This window comes from Alligator mississippiensis, chromosome 2 (assembly GCF_030867095.1).
Source record: "Alligator mississippiensis isolate rAllMis1 chromosome 2, rAllMis1, whole genome shotgun sequence".
Classification (NCBI taxonomy): Eukaryota; Metazoa; Chordata; order Crocodylia; family Alligatoridae; genus Alligator; species Alligator mississippiensis.
This window is the reverse complement of record NC_081825.1, coordinates 57,410,375-57,424,797: the sequence shown is the minus strand read 5'-3', so window position 1 is coordinate 57,424,797 and position 14,423 is coordinate 57,410,375. Positions and strand designations below refer to the sequence as shown.

Genomic DNA, 14,423 nt, shown 5'->3' with positions numbered 1-14,423 from the left:
GTCTTGTGTATCTTTGCAAGCTAGGGGGATGTGCAATACTGTCCCTTTTAGAAGCTGGTAAACATTTAAATGGAAATCTCTCTTAGTAGTAAACATGCTATATTATTTTGACAGTGAATTGACAAACCTTAGATTCGGACTTCTGTATTTTTTTTCTCAAAGACCCTAATAAGATTTTAATATGGTCCGTCACGAATGACAAATTCTATTCAGATGGGTACGAACTGAGCATCTGAAATTAGATGAGAAGATCAGTCAATCTCCTATATGTGCAGTTATTGGACTGAATTGACTCCAAGGCCCAACCCCATCCGGGTGTTTTCTCATAGTTCCTCCACCCCCTTCCCCCCCCAAAAGAATACATCTCAACATACATTACCTCATGTTTTGCAGAGAGCATTCTGTAATCATGTTTGTCTTGTAATCTCTTCTATACTACAGGACTATATAACACATCCACAGGTCTACATAACAGAGGCACTGGTATGCCAGTTTAAATGGACTTTCTCTTGCTAACAAGAGCAAGCACTTCCACATCCATGTCTCAAGAATAGCAAGATTCTTGCCCTGGCCTAGCAGCTGTCTTAGATTAATAGTCCAGAACAGGCCAGCAGTAAGCAAGCACTTCATCTAATGCTGAAACCAGAAGAAACCTATTTGCAATTTAAGAGGAGTTAAGGTTAGCCTGGTGAAATCACAAAGTAATTAAGCAAACTTCTCAATAAGACAGAGGGGTATGCTGATTACTACAAAGATAAAGCAATAAAGGACTCGTTTCACTGGCTAGAAAATGCTGCTGTCTATCAGCAATTGCATCAAGTGTCTAATCTACTAACCACAAAATTACTTCCTGTTCTAAGGAAGATAAAGATCCTGTTTCATATAATCAAAGAGCCTGTGGTGTTCCTTTTATACCCCATTTTGATAGTCCATAACCTGGCATCCACAACAGGTATTGTATACAATAAAGGGTGTGAGGGTTGCATTTGGCATAGGCTTTAGGGGTCAGTGGTTTCATATTCAGCATGATTCAAGGATGTAAGCCAGTTGCTGGGTCCGTGGAATATACAAGGGTAAGGAAGGTAATGTTTGCAGAACTACAGAGTATAGATAGCTCACGGGAATTATACCTTTACAGTCATCAAAAGTGCCTTATTTTTCAACTCCCAAAAGTGAGTTGGGACTTTGCCCTTGTTCTGCTGAAAGAAGGGTCAGTGAGGGTAGAAGTCCAGTCTTATCCCTAACCACATAATATAGCATTTACCAGACATTGACACCAGTCTCACTAATGAAATTGTGGCAATCCAGAATCTCAAACTATAGCATCAAGCCCCAACTTCTTGCCTCATCACTGATATAGCACTTCAGGATATTATGGCAGTAGCACCTACCAGTTTGGCTGGAAGTGTGGTAATGACAACAACAGAAAATAGTACAGCTCTCTGCCTCCTGAGTGGCTGCAGTTTAACAGAAAAACCAGTTACACGCAGTAAGTTTAGAGATAATTTGATATCTGATTCTATAAACAGCCTTCCAGACCAAACAAAAGTAAAGGTACACAAATATGTGTGTGCTTCATAACTGCCAGATAACCTTTAATATTATGAAGCCCATCATGCTGTTGAACAATACTGCATTTTAATCACAAGGTAGGCTTAAACAACCTGAATCTTTCAGGGTTGGGATTTTTGTATGTTTCTCTCTCACAGGCAACTGCCTATCTCCTCTTGATCAAGTCTATGGTTCCAGGCAAGAAAATGCTTCATGGCTTAATTTTTTGTCTGTAGAGCATTGAAGGCATATATAATGCATGTACACACACTCATTTAAATGCAATAAACACACATACAAACAAGCATACTTGGTTTGTTTTTTCCATCCAAATATCTCAAGCTAAACAGGATGATGAATACAGCACTGTATCGCATTGAACTAAGAATAAAGGTTTTGGAAGTGTGTGAGGTCACTCAACTCATCCCATGACAGCTTTTTAGGCTGAACAGTTATGAGTCACCCTAGACAAAAATGGCAACATTGGACTCTAACACTTTCATTGAATACTACAGGGTTGCCATATTCTTGTCTGCAGATGTCCCCTTTGGCGTTCCAAATAATAATTCTTCTCCTGGCTAGAAATGAGAAAATACTTTTATTTCTCATTCTTCCCATCTTCCTGACTGCTCAGTAAACTTGTTAGATTTGTGATGGTAGCTAGTTCAGGAAACAGAATGGAGGACTTGGTGCATGATAATTTCTGGGAATAAAATTTCTACCCCAATCAGACACCTAGGGAAAAGGAATCACCAACCCACAGATTGGGAGATGACCTTCTAAGCAGCACAGCAGAGGAAAGGGATCTCAGAGTCATAGTTGACCCAAAGATGAACATGAGCCAACAATGTGATCAATATTGCTAACTGTACTCTATCATGCATTAACAGGTGCATTACAGCAAATCTAAGGAGGTGATACTTCCCTTCTATGCAGCATTGGTAAGGCTGCAGCTGGAGTACTGCATCCAGTTTTGGATGCCTCACTGCAAGAGAGATGTGGATAACCTTGAGAGGGTCCAGAGGAGGGCCACTCATATGGTTAAGATCCTGCAAGGAGAGATTGAGGAACCTGGATCTCTTCAGCCTCCAGAAGAGAAGGCTGAGAGGTGATCTAGTGTCTGTCTATACATTTGTTTGTGGGGGGCAGAAAGGGGTAGGAGATGCTCTGTTTACCAGGTTGTCCCTTGGAGTAACTAGAAACAATGGCCACAAACTGACAGAGAGCAGATTTAGGCTAGACATCAGGAAGAACTTCATGGTAAGGGTCACCAGGATCTGGAATGGGCTTCCAAGGGAGGTGGTGCTTTCCCCTACCTTGGAGGTCTTTTTTTAAGAGAAGACTGGACAAACACCTGGCTGGGGGCATCTGACCCCAGGACTCTTTCCTGCCCTGGGCAGGGGCTCAGACTCTATGATCTACTTGAGGTCCCTTCCAACCCAAAAAAATCTGTAACACACCTCCTTGATCATAACTTTCAAGTTATTTCAGGAAGAACAAAAGTATACGTATGGGTCTGAGCTGAAGCAGTCACATTGGTAACAAAGGTAAAGTATTTCTAAAACTTTGTCATTAGCTATATGGAAGTGTTGTGTGCCTTTTGATCTGTACGAAGACCTGCCCGTTAGTGAGAGACATGAGAAGAAGTTGGTCCAGAAAGTCACATAACAGACATTTGAGGTGATGCTGCCCAATTCAGGTATAAACCAAATTAGTCTTGAACATGCTTTTGACTACTCTTTCATGCTGGCACATTTATAACCCTCACCACAAGAATGATAGGCTAGTGGTAGGGTAACAGTATCTTCTATAGAAGGCTGCAGTGAGTTTCTCCCATATGACTTCTAAGAAAAGAAAATGTGGTAGTAAGGATAATCCAGGAGGAAAGCCTCTGAGACAATCAGTTTGATAAGGAATAGTACTACCACTGCAGGAGGGAAGGAAGACAAGAAAACAGGAGCAAGGGGGGGGGGAGACCAAAGCAAATCAGAGATAAACTGCATACACAGTTCCTGCTCTGATGCCAACTTAACAGTAGAACTGGTGCTATCGCCACCACCATGTCATCCTAGGGCACTGTTGAATATTTTAGTTGTCTCACAATCCAGTAAATCCCTTCCCTCCTGTTACTGTTGAATCCCTGTGAGCTACAGGACTTGAAGCTATATGACCTAATCCTTACACCTATAGGTTGTGCACCCATCTCATGTTACAACTAGCCTTTCATGTGATGTAATGTGGAGATGGGATTTACAAATCCATGCTGTGTAGTTTCTTTTTTATGGCTTTTTTTTTTCAGTTCATTAAGTACTGAATTGTCTCTCTTCAACTTTAAGTTAGTTCATTCATTTCTGAAGTTTTACTTACAAATTAAACCAGTTGCTTGATTAGGACAAAGGGCATGATCTTCCCCTTCCTTACCATCCACTTTGATAACATTGTGGTTCTGCACACCTCTAATCTGATCCCAAAAGCAGCCATGAGCGTGCTTCTTGAATAGGAAATTGTCTCTGGAAGCCAAATTGTGGCTATATTAATTTGAAGTTGGAGCCAGCATTTTCTGTTGCTTATTCATAGCAAAAGTTAGACTGCAAGGTATTGATGGCCTTCTCCACCTCCTGCTTCAGAAGGAGTGGTCTTGTCTTGCCCCAGTTATAGCTACTGAGTTGCTGCTCTCTATGGTTGTGGCTATGGAATCTGATTAGTAACTAAGATAGAAAAGAGACTAGGTATGTGCTGCTTGGGGAACAAGTTCTTGAGTTCCTGTTCTTGTGGAGAATGTAGTTCTTGCCTTGTATATCTTTCCTGTTGCCATTCAGCTTCCTCTTGTAAGGTGAGCTGAATAATTCAAGCTAAAAGCCATTCCAGTATTGCATTCATAGTAGTAGCCACCCCCCATGAAATAATTAGTACTCATCTCCAGTGCCTGATGCTCAGCAAAGACACATTTTGCTTAAAAGACAAGAGTTGACTTCATTTCTTTCTCCTGCAACCCCATAGTATCAAGCATATCAGAAATAATGCACCACTATCAAATCTGACTGATCAGAAGTCATTTTGAGACTCGGGTAAAATTGTATACCACAGTTGTGCTTAACTAATTGGACCCCACAGGCCAGATGAGTGGCGTGGGGCTAGTCCAAGAGCTGGATCTGTGGCATCTAGCCCCAGGCCAGGAATTTGGGAAGCACAGCATGAACTGCTACTTCTCCTACCAGCAGTCCCATGGGCCTGGTGATACCATTCCACTCTCAGGTCCAACCCAAGACCAGAAATTCAGTGGGAGATCAAGCAGCAGCATTAGTTTCTGTGGCTCCAAGAGCTACAGCAATTAAAGCTGCCCTCACTTGCTGCATTGTCAGTATTCTGAGCATATAGGGAGCCCTGTAGGCTATATCTGGCCTGTGGACCATATCTTGCTACCCACAGCTCCCACCAGGTACTAAGGAGTCCACTACAAGGCCAGCTTGGCCCAAAAACAGCTTCTGTGCCCAAATGGTGGCAGAATACCAAAAAACATCCATTTGCATTGGCTCCAGCAAGGATCTCATTAAAACTTATATTCCTGACAAATTAGTTAAAAGCTATTTGAAACAAAGGGGTGTGTGTGTGTGCAGGGGGGGGGGGGGGGGGGGGGGGGGGGGGAATGAGGAGAAGGGTACTGGTGGGAAAACCAGCAGTCACATAGATGGATAGGCTAGGAAAGTGGCACCATGGGTTGGGGTTTGTTTGTTTTGTTTTTTTAAACGAGAAAAACCTTGCAATAACTCCACAAGCTGGGGGATGCTAGTGTTAAGAAGCATCTAGACCAAGATGCACAGTTAGTATATTAACAAGTGCTTTCACAAAAAGCTCTTCATAGCCCTCCCCAAACCCGAGTTGCCATGAGATTGTAGGGAAGGTCCTTTCATAGATGAACAGCTGGTTAGGAGAAGGAAAATAAAAGAAAGATGGGATAACTGGTCATTTTTCCATTGGGGGGGGAAAGGAGGGGGGGGGGAAAAAACCAACCAAACCCAAATAGGGTCCAGGATCTGGGAGGAGCCCAGCTTTTACATTCTCCTCAAGTGATCTAGAAGAGAGAATACAGAGTGAAGTCTCAATAAAAGTTTGAAGAGAATACTGGTGAAGTATCCAGCTGAGGGCAAGAAGCTGCAGGAAAAAAAACAAAAAACACACAAAAAAAACCCACCATACCACATCAAAAAAACCCAAAAACACAAACCCCAGTACATGGGGAACAATAACCTCAGCTATACATTCACAGTGCTGGACTCAAGAAAAAAAAAAAAAAAAAAAAAAAAAAAAAAAAAAGTGATCTTGGAATCATTGCAGATGATTCTCTAAAGAAGTTGGATCAAGTGTGCAACAGCAGCCAGAAAAGCAAATAAAAGTTCTCTCAGTTCCAGTTCCCCGACACCCAACTTTGTTATACTACTATGAGTCTAAAGTGTGCTTAAATCTTTAATATTGTGCAAATTTCTAGTCTCCACCTCTCAAAAAGATGTTATTGTACCACACCAGAAAGATACACTGGAAACAGTTTGTGGCCCAGCTGTTTCTAGCTGTATTGGGAGACCATTCCTAGGAACTGAGGGTATTTGAATTTCTGAACTGCTGAATACGAAGGATATAGTTAACAATACACAAAAAACAAACAGGAGGGAATAATGCCATTTTTAATATCTGTTGCACTGTGAAGTGAAAACACTTTCCATCTTACAATTATATCCTTTAAACAGGAATAAGGACAGTTTTTTCTACTTACTCTCTGCAGTAAGAGCTATTTTTATGATACAAACAGCTAAAATGTTTTGAACTGGGGGGAGGGGGGGAAGAAACTTAACAAGATAATTCTGTACTGAACTTTAAATGCAAACCCTTTAGGTCCACATCTGCCATGATTACAAGTTAGTTCGCCTCTACCTGCAGCATTTCAAATAGGAAAACCCAAGCATGAGAAGTGCCTGCTAGTCTTTCCCTTGCATGTGGTACATGAAATACTCTCATCACCTCTGGCAGGCCCTACTTCAAAAGTATTAATCTATTAAATTGGTTCTATAAGCCAAATCTAGAAGATGCGTTCCATCTTCCAAAAACATCACATTACTTAACTTTTTTCCAGCATCCCACCCCTCCCAAAAAAGCAGCTTGCTATCTAGTGCTGTTGAATTAAACTTAACATCCATAGCAAATTATAAAAATCTCCTCCCTGCAGCTATGACAGACTGGCAAGTCACATTAAGTGTCAAATTGTAACAATTGCTAAATACTGAAGCTAGTCAAAGTAGATGCAAGAGTTGCTCCTGGTGTTTAGTAGTGTTGAGTAATGTGTCAAGAGTTACATGCTGCTTCCTATACAGAATCACTGAAGTTTGCAATGGTAAGAGCTTGAGGCCAATATTTTGAGGGTAGCAATTCCTTGGTTTCACCACTGTTTGCTTGCTCGCTCCTGTGCTTCAACTACTGCACTGTTCTGTCAGTGCCAGGTGACAGAGGCCACACGTCAGAAAACATGTAGTTTGAGGCTTTTTGCTCACAGATAACAGGGGGGGGTCACAGGGAGGAATACAGGCAGGTTTCTGTATTAGCAATAAAGAATGGGCTTGGGGGCCACCAGAAGTTATGCAAGAAGCTTTAGCTGTGTATACTAGACAGCCTTACAGAACCATAAAGAATGTTTTTAAAGTTCATTAAATAAAATCTCTCTTCTCCCCCTCCAAAAGTCTCATCTGAAGCTGGGGAAGTACCTTATAACTTCTTATTAAATCTAGTTAGAGGTAGATGGATAAAATTGGATGCATAATCCATCTACAAAAAAAAAAAGGGGGGGGGGGGAAGACATTTGCTAGCAATTTTTAGTAACTTTTGAAATATTATTTTATACATTAGTGAATTTGCTAGTGCAGTGGATTTGCAGAGTTTAAGTGCCATGAGAACTATACTTTCAGCCATTCAGCATCTATCAGCTAGATGGCTTGGTAAGCTGACAAGAATAGAAGCAAACAAGCTACTTCCCCAGGAAGATAGAAGTTTAGCAGTTATCCAGTTACAAAAACTGATCTATACTCACCATTAAAGCAGACCAAATCATGCAAGTTAGATTCTGAAAGTCTTTAGCCAACACTTAAAGCAGAAGCCTTCATCCTTTGACATGCATAATTTTGGAGAGAACTAAACTTAAAGATGGCATGTACTAAAAAGTTAGTGCTTCAATACCCTCTGCAACTATTTGCTTTAGTGATCCCCTATATCCCTGTTAGCTAGCGATAGCTGCTTGTACAGCTAATTTAATTTTTTTTTTTTTTTTTTTATCCTCAGAGCTAGCTTATGAAGGCAGGCAGACCAACTGAGGAGTTAGTTTTGTTTAGTTTTTAAAAGGATGACCCTTACTTGAACTAGTAACTTGGGAACAGGCAAATCTTTTCATTCATCTGTTGTTTCTGCAATAAGCAGCAACTCTAGAAAAGCTTAAAATGTAATGCTATACTAGGACACTTGAATATTTAGTTCTCGCACAATACCTGTTGCTTTGAGTAAGCCCAGACCTTAAAAACTGACCTCAGAGACATCTCCCTGTAGGTATCCAAAGAAGCATGGCTGCCTACAAAATTTAAATTCTTTAGGATTTTCCAGAAGCTCAGCTGCTGTTAGGAAGTAGTTGGCTTTGTTAGCATGAACACCCACAAGACAAGTAGTACTTCCATGGGCAATCCGCCTCATTTTCAAGACAACGCTACATTGTTTTTAACATTTGCCACTTCACAAGTTAAACATCATCCTGCCTTGACATTTAAGGAGTGCTTTGCAATACCTTTATTTGCAGGTTTTTCTAGCTACACTTCACCATTTCATATATTCCTTCAAAAACAAAAAAAAGTAGTCTTGGCTCTATTTGCAAAATTAGATCAGAAGCCTTTAAACAAAAATATCCTTCTCAAATAATGTATTTGAAACTGAATGTACTATCACAGGAGAGGCGTTTGCCTTTGCATCTCCCACAGAGATCTTGACGATGGGGCCTTTTAGGGTCCACATGGCGCATTTTCACAGGGCAGGTGCATCTGGTCTGTTTGCAGCTCTGGAAAGGAGCAAGGGTGTTTTAATAGGGGCTACAGACCACAGTAAAACAAACAAACCAAAACAAACCAAAACCATGTTAGGGTGGGAGAGCATGAGTGGCCCAAAAGCTTGTGGGCAGCAACTAAGCTGGAATCTCCATTCCTCCTATCTGATGCCCATGCATCTTTATGGGTCAGCTGCTGCCAGTGGTACCAGCTGTTTCTTTGTTTGACAGTTGTGAACACTAGTTCTATATGGATGAGGAAAACCTTAACTCTCTCAACTCAGGTAGATAAGGGTGGAAAGAACATGGAGAGGTCATCTTGTCCAACCCCTGCTCTGGGAGGACTATTGTTGGTCTAACCTAGTGGTTCTCAGCTTTTTATGGAGGGATGCCTTGAGTCTAACTCATGCAACTTGAACAGCACCATATCAAGGTGGGAACTAATCAATCACAGGACTTGCTTCCCACAGAGCGGCAGGCAGTGGCCAACTAAACCTGCCCTTAGTGACTCAGCTCCTTACACCTGGCTTGTCTGTTCACACACCTCTGGCAGGGCCCTTCAAGAGGGCGTCACAGCACCTCAGGGCACCCTAGCAACTGACTGCTTCACCCCCCACTTCAGCTTCCAGCAGCAGCTTCTTCTACTGCAGCCCCAAGCCCAGGGAGGTCAGCTTCATCCCCTTCCTCTGGATGATGCTGGGCACTGGCTCCTCTCCCTCACTGCCCTGCTCAGGGCAGGGCAGGGCAGGGCAGGGCAGGGCAGGGCAGGGCACTCACCTGGCAGGTGATGTCCTCCACACGGTAAGGGTTGTACGACTTCTGGCATGTGCGGCAGAACTGCCTGAAGTACACCTGGGCGAGGGGGGGCAAGCAGGCAGGTCGGCGTGGGGCCAGGCAGGGCAGTGGGGGGCTGCAAGCTAGCCAGGCCAGGGGCAACTCCTACCTTGCTGGTGCCCTGCACGCACCACACGTAGGCGCTCTCCCAGCGGATGTTGCAGTCCTTGCAGTGGTAGTAGCCGTACTTCTGTTCCAAGAACTGCGGGGACACGCGTTACAGCCCTGGCCCCAGCCCCGGCCCTGGCCCCGGCCCCGCCGTCGCTGCCTTACCTGGAAGCGCAGCCGCGCCTTGCCCTGCGCGGGCTCCTGGACGGCGGCCGCGGGCGGCTCCTGCTCCTGCTCCCGCTCCGGCTCTGCACCCTCCGGCTCCCCGCCCTGCTCGCGGGGCTCGGCGCCGCCGCCGTCGGGGGGCTGCTCCCAGCTCGCCCGCACCGTCTCGGCAGAGGGCTCGGCCTCGGCGCCCTGCCCCGCGGGCCCCGCCGGCGCCTCCGCCTCGGCTTCGGCCTCGTGCAGCAGCGCAGGGAGGCGGCGCGAGGCCACGGGCGAGTAGACGGCGATGGTGCGCGGGAAGCGCACGGGGCGGCCGCCGGCCGTGGCGGGGCTGCCCAGCTCCTGCTCGGGCTCGGGCTCGGGCTCGGGCTCGGGCCGGCGGCGCGGCGGGGGCGGGGGCAGCGTGCGCGGGCCGAGCGAGCACTGCACGGCGGCGTCGCGGCGCGGGTTGACCTGCACGCCCACCTCCCTGGTGTTGGCCTTGCGCAGGCGCGGGGTCAGCCCCGGGCTCACCTGCGCCAGGATGGCCCGCAGCTGCGCGCGCTGGTAGTTGTCGAAGTAGTCGGCCGCCGTCGGCTCCGCGTAGCCCGCCACGTAGCCGCCGCCGCCCCGCGCCCGCCACCCGCCCGCGCCGCCCTTGCCCTTGGGCGCCGGGTAGCGGTAGGCGTAGGGGCTGTAGGCGGAGTACAGGTAGCTCTCCATCGCCTCGTCCGCCATGGCTGCCCGGGGCCGCCCCCACGGCCCGCCTAAATAGGGCCGGGCCGGGCAGCAGGTGCGAGGGCGGCACCTGGCGCGCAGGTGTCCGGGCCCGGGGGAGACGCGGCCGCTGCAGCCGGAGCTCAGAGGCGAGAGCGGTCTGCACCTTTAATGGTCAGCACTGGGGTACACAGCGAGCGGGGGTACAGCGACGGGCATGCGATACACGAAACAGGCTCATCTCGACCCGGCGCTCACAGACAGCCATAGACATTAAGGGCCGGAGGGGACCTGGAGTCCAGCAGCCCTGCTCCGGGCAGGAATACCACTGAGAGCGAAGGAGCTTGGCAAGGGGCCTGTCCAGTGCCCTCCTGGAGGCTGCCAAGGTTGGGGACTGCGCTGCCACCTTGGGAAGTCTGTTCCAGATGTGCAGGCTCATCCCGCCTGCAGCTACAGGCTCATGCAACCAGGCGGCCCAGGGCTGTGCATGGGGCCCTTCTGTGTGCCTGGCCGTGCTTGCTGCACCAGTGCCCAGGCTGGGAGTGGGGATACATGTGCACGCACGCACACACACACACACACACACACACACACACACACACAACAGAGGATGCATTTGGGAGGGACAGCAGCAGCAGCTGGCACGGTAGAAAACACACGGTCACTGTGGCGCGGTTGGGAGGCTGCTGGGCTGGTGGGTGCCCCCCGGCACAGCCCACCTCCTAGAGCGCCGTCTGCGCCAGCTCCATGCACACGGTGTGGGGCTCCTTTGCGGTCACCGTGCCATAGGAGGTGTCAGCCATTTCCTCCTCTTTCAGTTTCTTGTAGGAAATATCTGTATCATCTTCTTCATCGAGGAGCTCCTGCTTATAGGTGTCTTGTCCAAACATCTTGTAGGCCAGCACAAACAGTCCCGCCTCTGCAGCCTGGAAAAGGGCATAAAGCAAGGGGAACATATACATGCTCCCAATGAGCTCGGGAGGGAAGGTTAATTTCAGAATGGCAGTGCACAACTGGACGTTCTGACATCCTGTTTCCAAAGACACTGTCCTTTTGCAGTGTGGTGGCAGGTGAAATAGTGTAGCCAAGCCGTACCCGGAGGCATAGCCAGCCATGGGCATCAAGATTGCTACCACGTAGACAGATGCAGGGATGCTCGCCAACAGTTCTGGTCCCAGCATCGTGCCCGTCAGAATGAAAAGAACCACCAGCGTGACTAAAAGTGACCACAGGGAAACCTGGCAATAAATAACATTAGATAAAAATCAGAGGGAGGGGGAAAAAGAGAGGAGACAAAACATTACAGCTGTAACTAAAAGCAAATCAATAAAATACACTGATATTTAAAACTAATATAATAAGGAGAGAATTTAAGTCAAATCTGACCTACAACAAATGTCTCCAGTAAGTGAACAGAAAAAAGAAGACATGAAGGAGGAATATTGAAAATGGCCCTTTTTAAAATTCTAAATGTCCTTGCATTTGTAGGTCTGCAGGCTCTCATTGCTGGACTGGGCCATCCTTATTTAACTCTCAGGCTCATGTAAAATTTCATCAGGCTTGGAAATCAGGCTCAAGGTAAGCAGGAGTGTCAGACTAGACCTTATTTAGTTTTTAACACCATAGCTTATAGAAGATACTTTCCTGGAAAGAAAGGGAAAAAACACTTCATTTGTTTTTTGTTTTTAAATGATACTATGTCTTTAGGAGAAACCCCTACAAGCTAAACAGTTTTGTTGTAACATTTTTAAGGTGATGTTTTTAAAAAAAAAAATCTATCTTGTGGAAGGAGTTGTATGCCAAGTTTAAGCTTCAGCCATGAAATCTGGGAATTAAAGGTACCAGGCATCCAGGCTTTTAAAGGATAGATATTTTTTCCTCATTCTGAAAGTTGAAAAAGACTGTACATGTTCTGAGCAGTCTTGATGCCACTGAACTGAATGACTATCCACTTTAACTTAGTGTCTGGGTTTGGTTCTCTTGTTTGGGGTGCATTTTGGGGTGCCTGCCATCCCCAGAGCCCCCTGAGCTGGGTTCTCTTGCTGTGCTTGGTTCATACTGGGGCCATCAAGTGGCTTTTGCAGACTTACCCAGCTCTTTGAGGGTTGTTTTGCTTTGCCTTTGAGCTTGTTTTTCCTGAAAGCTTAGGTTTTAACAGGCATTTTCATTCCTCTATTGCTGTCCTCTGCAAACGTGTGTGTGTGTGTGTGTGTGTGTGTGTAAGTAAAAGGCTTTTATGACAGTACTTCACTCTGGTAATTCTCTATGTACAGGATTACCAGGGCTTTTCTTTTGTCCTCATACCTCCTCCTTTCTGAAACCTTCCCTTCCCCTCGGTTTCATGCACTAACAAGATGCTTGAAGTCATTCATTCCTTTTGTTCCCTGCAACCATTTTTTGCTTGACTTCAGTTTGCCTGATCCTGCTGGATCCTCCAGCCCCTCTGGAACCTCAGATATTGTTTGCAGATGAAATACACTTTACAAAGTCATTCCCTCACGTGTTAGTAGCATTTCCCCTACTATCCCTTGCAGGCTGAAGGCACCCCCATGCCCCAAAACAGGCTCACTGAAGTGTGCCTGCTTCCAGCTAAGAAGAGAAGAATGAGCCCCCATCCTCTGCCGTGTCTGGGATGGATATCTGGGGGGATGGAATTGACCTGGCTTTGGGAGGACGGGGCGGTGCGGGAGCTACTGGAGGTCCCCGCCACCCCGGCCTCTCTCCCTCTCCGCTGGAAGTGCACCGGCTTTGATCGCCCCGTTGAAGGGGGCTGTCAAGATCCTGCCGGTTGCCCGTGAGCTCCCCTTGCTCCAACCCGGCGGCCCCCCCGTCCCCGTCCCTCGGGAGGGCGCCGAGCTGCGGCTCAGCGCCGGGGCTGCTCGTCCCGTCGCCCGTAGCTGCCGTCGGGGCGGCGGCGGTACCTTGACGAGCAGGTCAGCGACGCGGGGCCGCTTGTAGCGCAGCAGGAGGCCGAGGCCGATGGGCAGCAGGGTGCTGCCCAGCGTCAGGCTGACGGCGCCCAGCGGCAGCAGCTGCACGAGCGGCGCGCGGATCCAGGCGCGGCTGAGGAGCCAGAGGCAGAGCGGCATCAGCACCAGGGCCAGCAGCGTGGACGAGGCGGTCATGACGACGCTGCGCGGGGACAGGCGCGGTCAGCGCGGGCAGGGGGACCCCGGCCCCAGCCCCCCGCCCCGCCCGGCCCGGCCCGGCCCGGCCCCACCTGAGCGTCATGTCGCCGTCCACCAGCACGGCCAGCAGGTTGGACAGGTTCCCGCCGGGGCAGCAGCCGCACAGCAGCACGGCCACGGCCGCCACGTCGTCCAGCGCGAAGAGCAGCGCGAGCAGGAAGGCGACGAGCGGCATGAGGAGGAACTGGCCGAGCAGCGCCAGCAGCACCCCCACGGGCCGCCGCAGCTGCCCGCCCAGCTGCCCGGGCTGCACGGCGCAGCCCAGCCCCAGCATGGCCACGCACAGCGCCAGCGCCGTCAGCACGCTCAGCCCGCGGCTCAGCGCCGTGTCCCAGAAGGCCGAGCCCGACCCCGGCCCCGGCCCCGGCCCCGGCCCCGCGCTGGGCGGCTGCTCCTCGGCCGCGCCGCTGCTCGGCGGCTGGGACAGCGCCCAGCGCGCCGCGGGGTCCGGCCAGGGGCTACCCATGGCCGCGCCGCCCGCCCCCGGCCCCTGCCCTGCTCTCCGCCCAGCGCGGCTAGCTCCGGAGCGGCGCCCCGGCCTTATATAGCCCCGCGCCCTCCGCCTCCTCCCCGCCTCCCTCCGGGCGGGGGCAGCGGCGTCTCGGCAAGAAACGCCGGGGTGTTCCCGCCCCGCCCTGGCGGCCTCCTAGGAAAGAGCCTATTCAGAAAAAAAGCCTGCTGCGGAAGGCAGGCGGGCGGATTCCCCAAGTCCCCTCCCTCCGCTCTCCTCTCCCCCAAGGGCTGGGAGCGGGCAGGGCCCTGGGGACAGACCTCTTTCAGATTCAGTTCAAACTACCTGTAGCGACATGTTTCAA

The 14,423-nt window shown here is 48.9% G+C and overlaps 2 protein-coding genes across 2 annotated transcripts; both read right to left on the bottom strand.

Moving 5' to 3' along the window:
• Positions 1–6,209: 6,209 nt before the first annotated feature.
• ZAR1 (zygote arrest 1) lies at positions 6,210–10,563 on the bottom strand. The gene is made up of 4 exons (XM_059721708.1): positions 9,725–10,563; positions 9,561–9,653; positions 9,395–9,469; positions 6,210–8,632 (listed from the first exon to the last, which is right to left on the bottom strand). The coding sequence occupies exons 1-4, from the start codon at positions 10,439–10,441 to the stop codon at positions 8,489–8,491; spliced, it is 1,029 nt and encodes a 342-aa protein (XP_059577691.1). The 5' UTR covers positions 10,442–10,563; the 3' UTR covers positions 6,210–8,488.
• An 11-nt stretch (positions 10,564–10,574) lies between these two features.
• Positions 10,575–14,111, bottom strand: SLC10A4 (solute carrier family 10 member 4). Its single transcript, XM_006263575.4, has 3 exons — positions 13,641–14,111; positions 13,342–13,552; positions 10,575–11,658 (listed from the first exon to the last, which is right to left on the bottom strand). The coding sequence occupies exons 1-3, from the start codon at positions 14,072–14,074 to the stop codon at positions 11,143–11,145; spliced, it is 1,161 nt and encodes a 386-aa protein (XP_006263637.2). The 5' UTR covers positions 14,075–14,111; the 3' UTR covers positions 10,575–11,142.
• Positions 14,112–14,423: the final 312 nt, after the last annotated feature.

What these genes read in the sequence shown, in the direction of transcription:
- ZAR1 (XM_059721708.1), bottom strand. Translation starts at nt 10,441, where the DNA reads ATGGCGGACGAGGCGATGGAGAGCTACCTGTACTCCGCCTACAGCCCC. An exon ending in GCGTGCAGGGCACCAGCAAG is followed by an intron (nt 9,470 to 9,560) that starts GTAGGAGTTGCC and finishes CCCCTCGCCCAG; the next exon opens with GTGTACTTCAGGCAGTTCTG. An exon ending in TGGAGGACATCACCTGCCAG is followed by an intron (nt 8,633 to 9,394) that starts GTGAGTGCCCTG and finishes GCTCCTTTCCAG; the next exon opens with AGCTGCAAACAGACCAGATG.
- SLC10A4 (XM_006263575.4), bottom strand. Translation starts at nt 14,074, where the DNA reads ATGGGTAGCCCCTGGCCGGACCCCGCGGCGCGCTGGGCGCTGTCCCAG. An exon ending in GACGGCGACATGACGCTCAG is followed by an intron (nt 13,553 to 13,640) that starts GTGGGGCCGGGC and finishes GTCCCCGCGCAG; the next exon opens with CGTCGTCATGACCGCCTCGT. An exon ending in TCGCTGACCTGCTCGTCAAG is followed by an intron (nt 11,659 to 13,341) that starts GTACCGCCGCCG and finishes ATTTATTGCCAG; the next exon opens with GTTTCCCTGTGGTCACTTTT.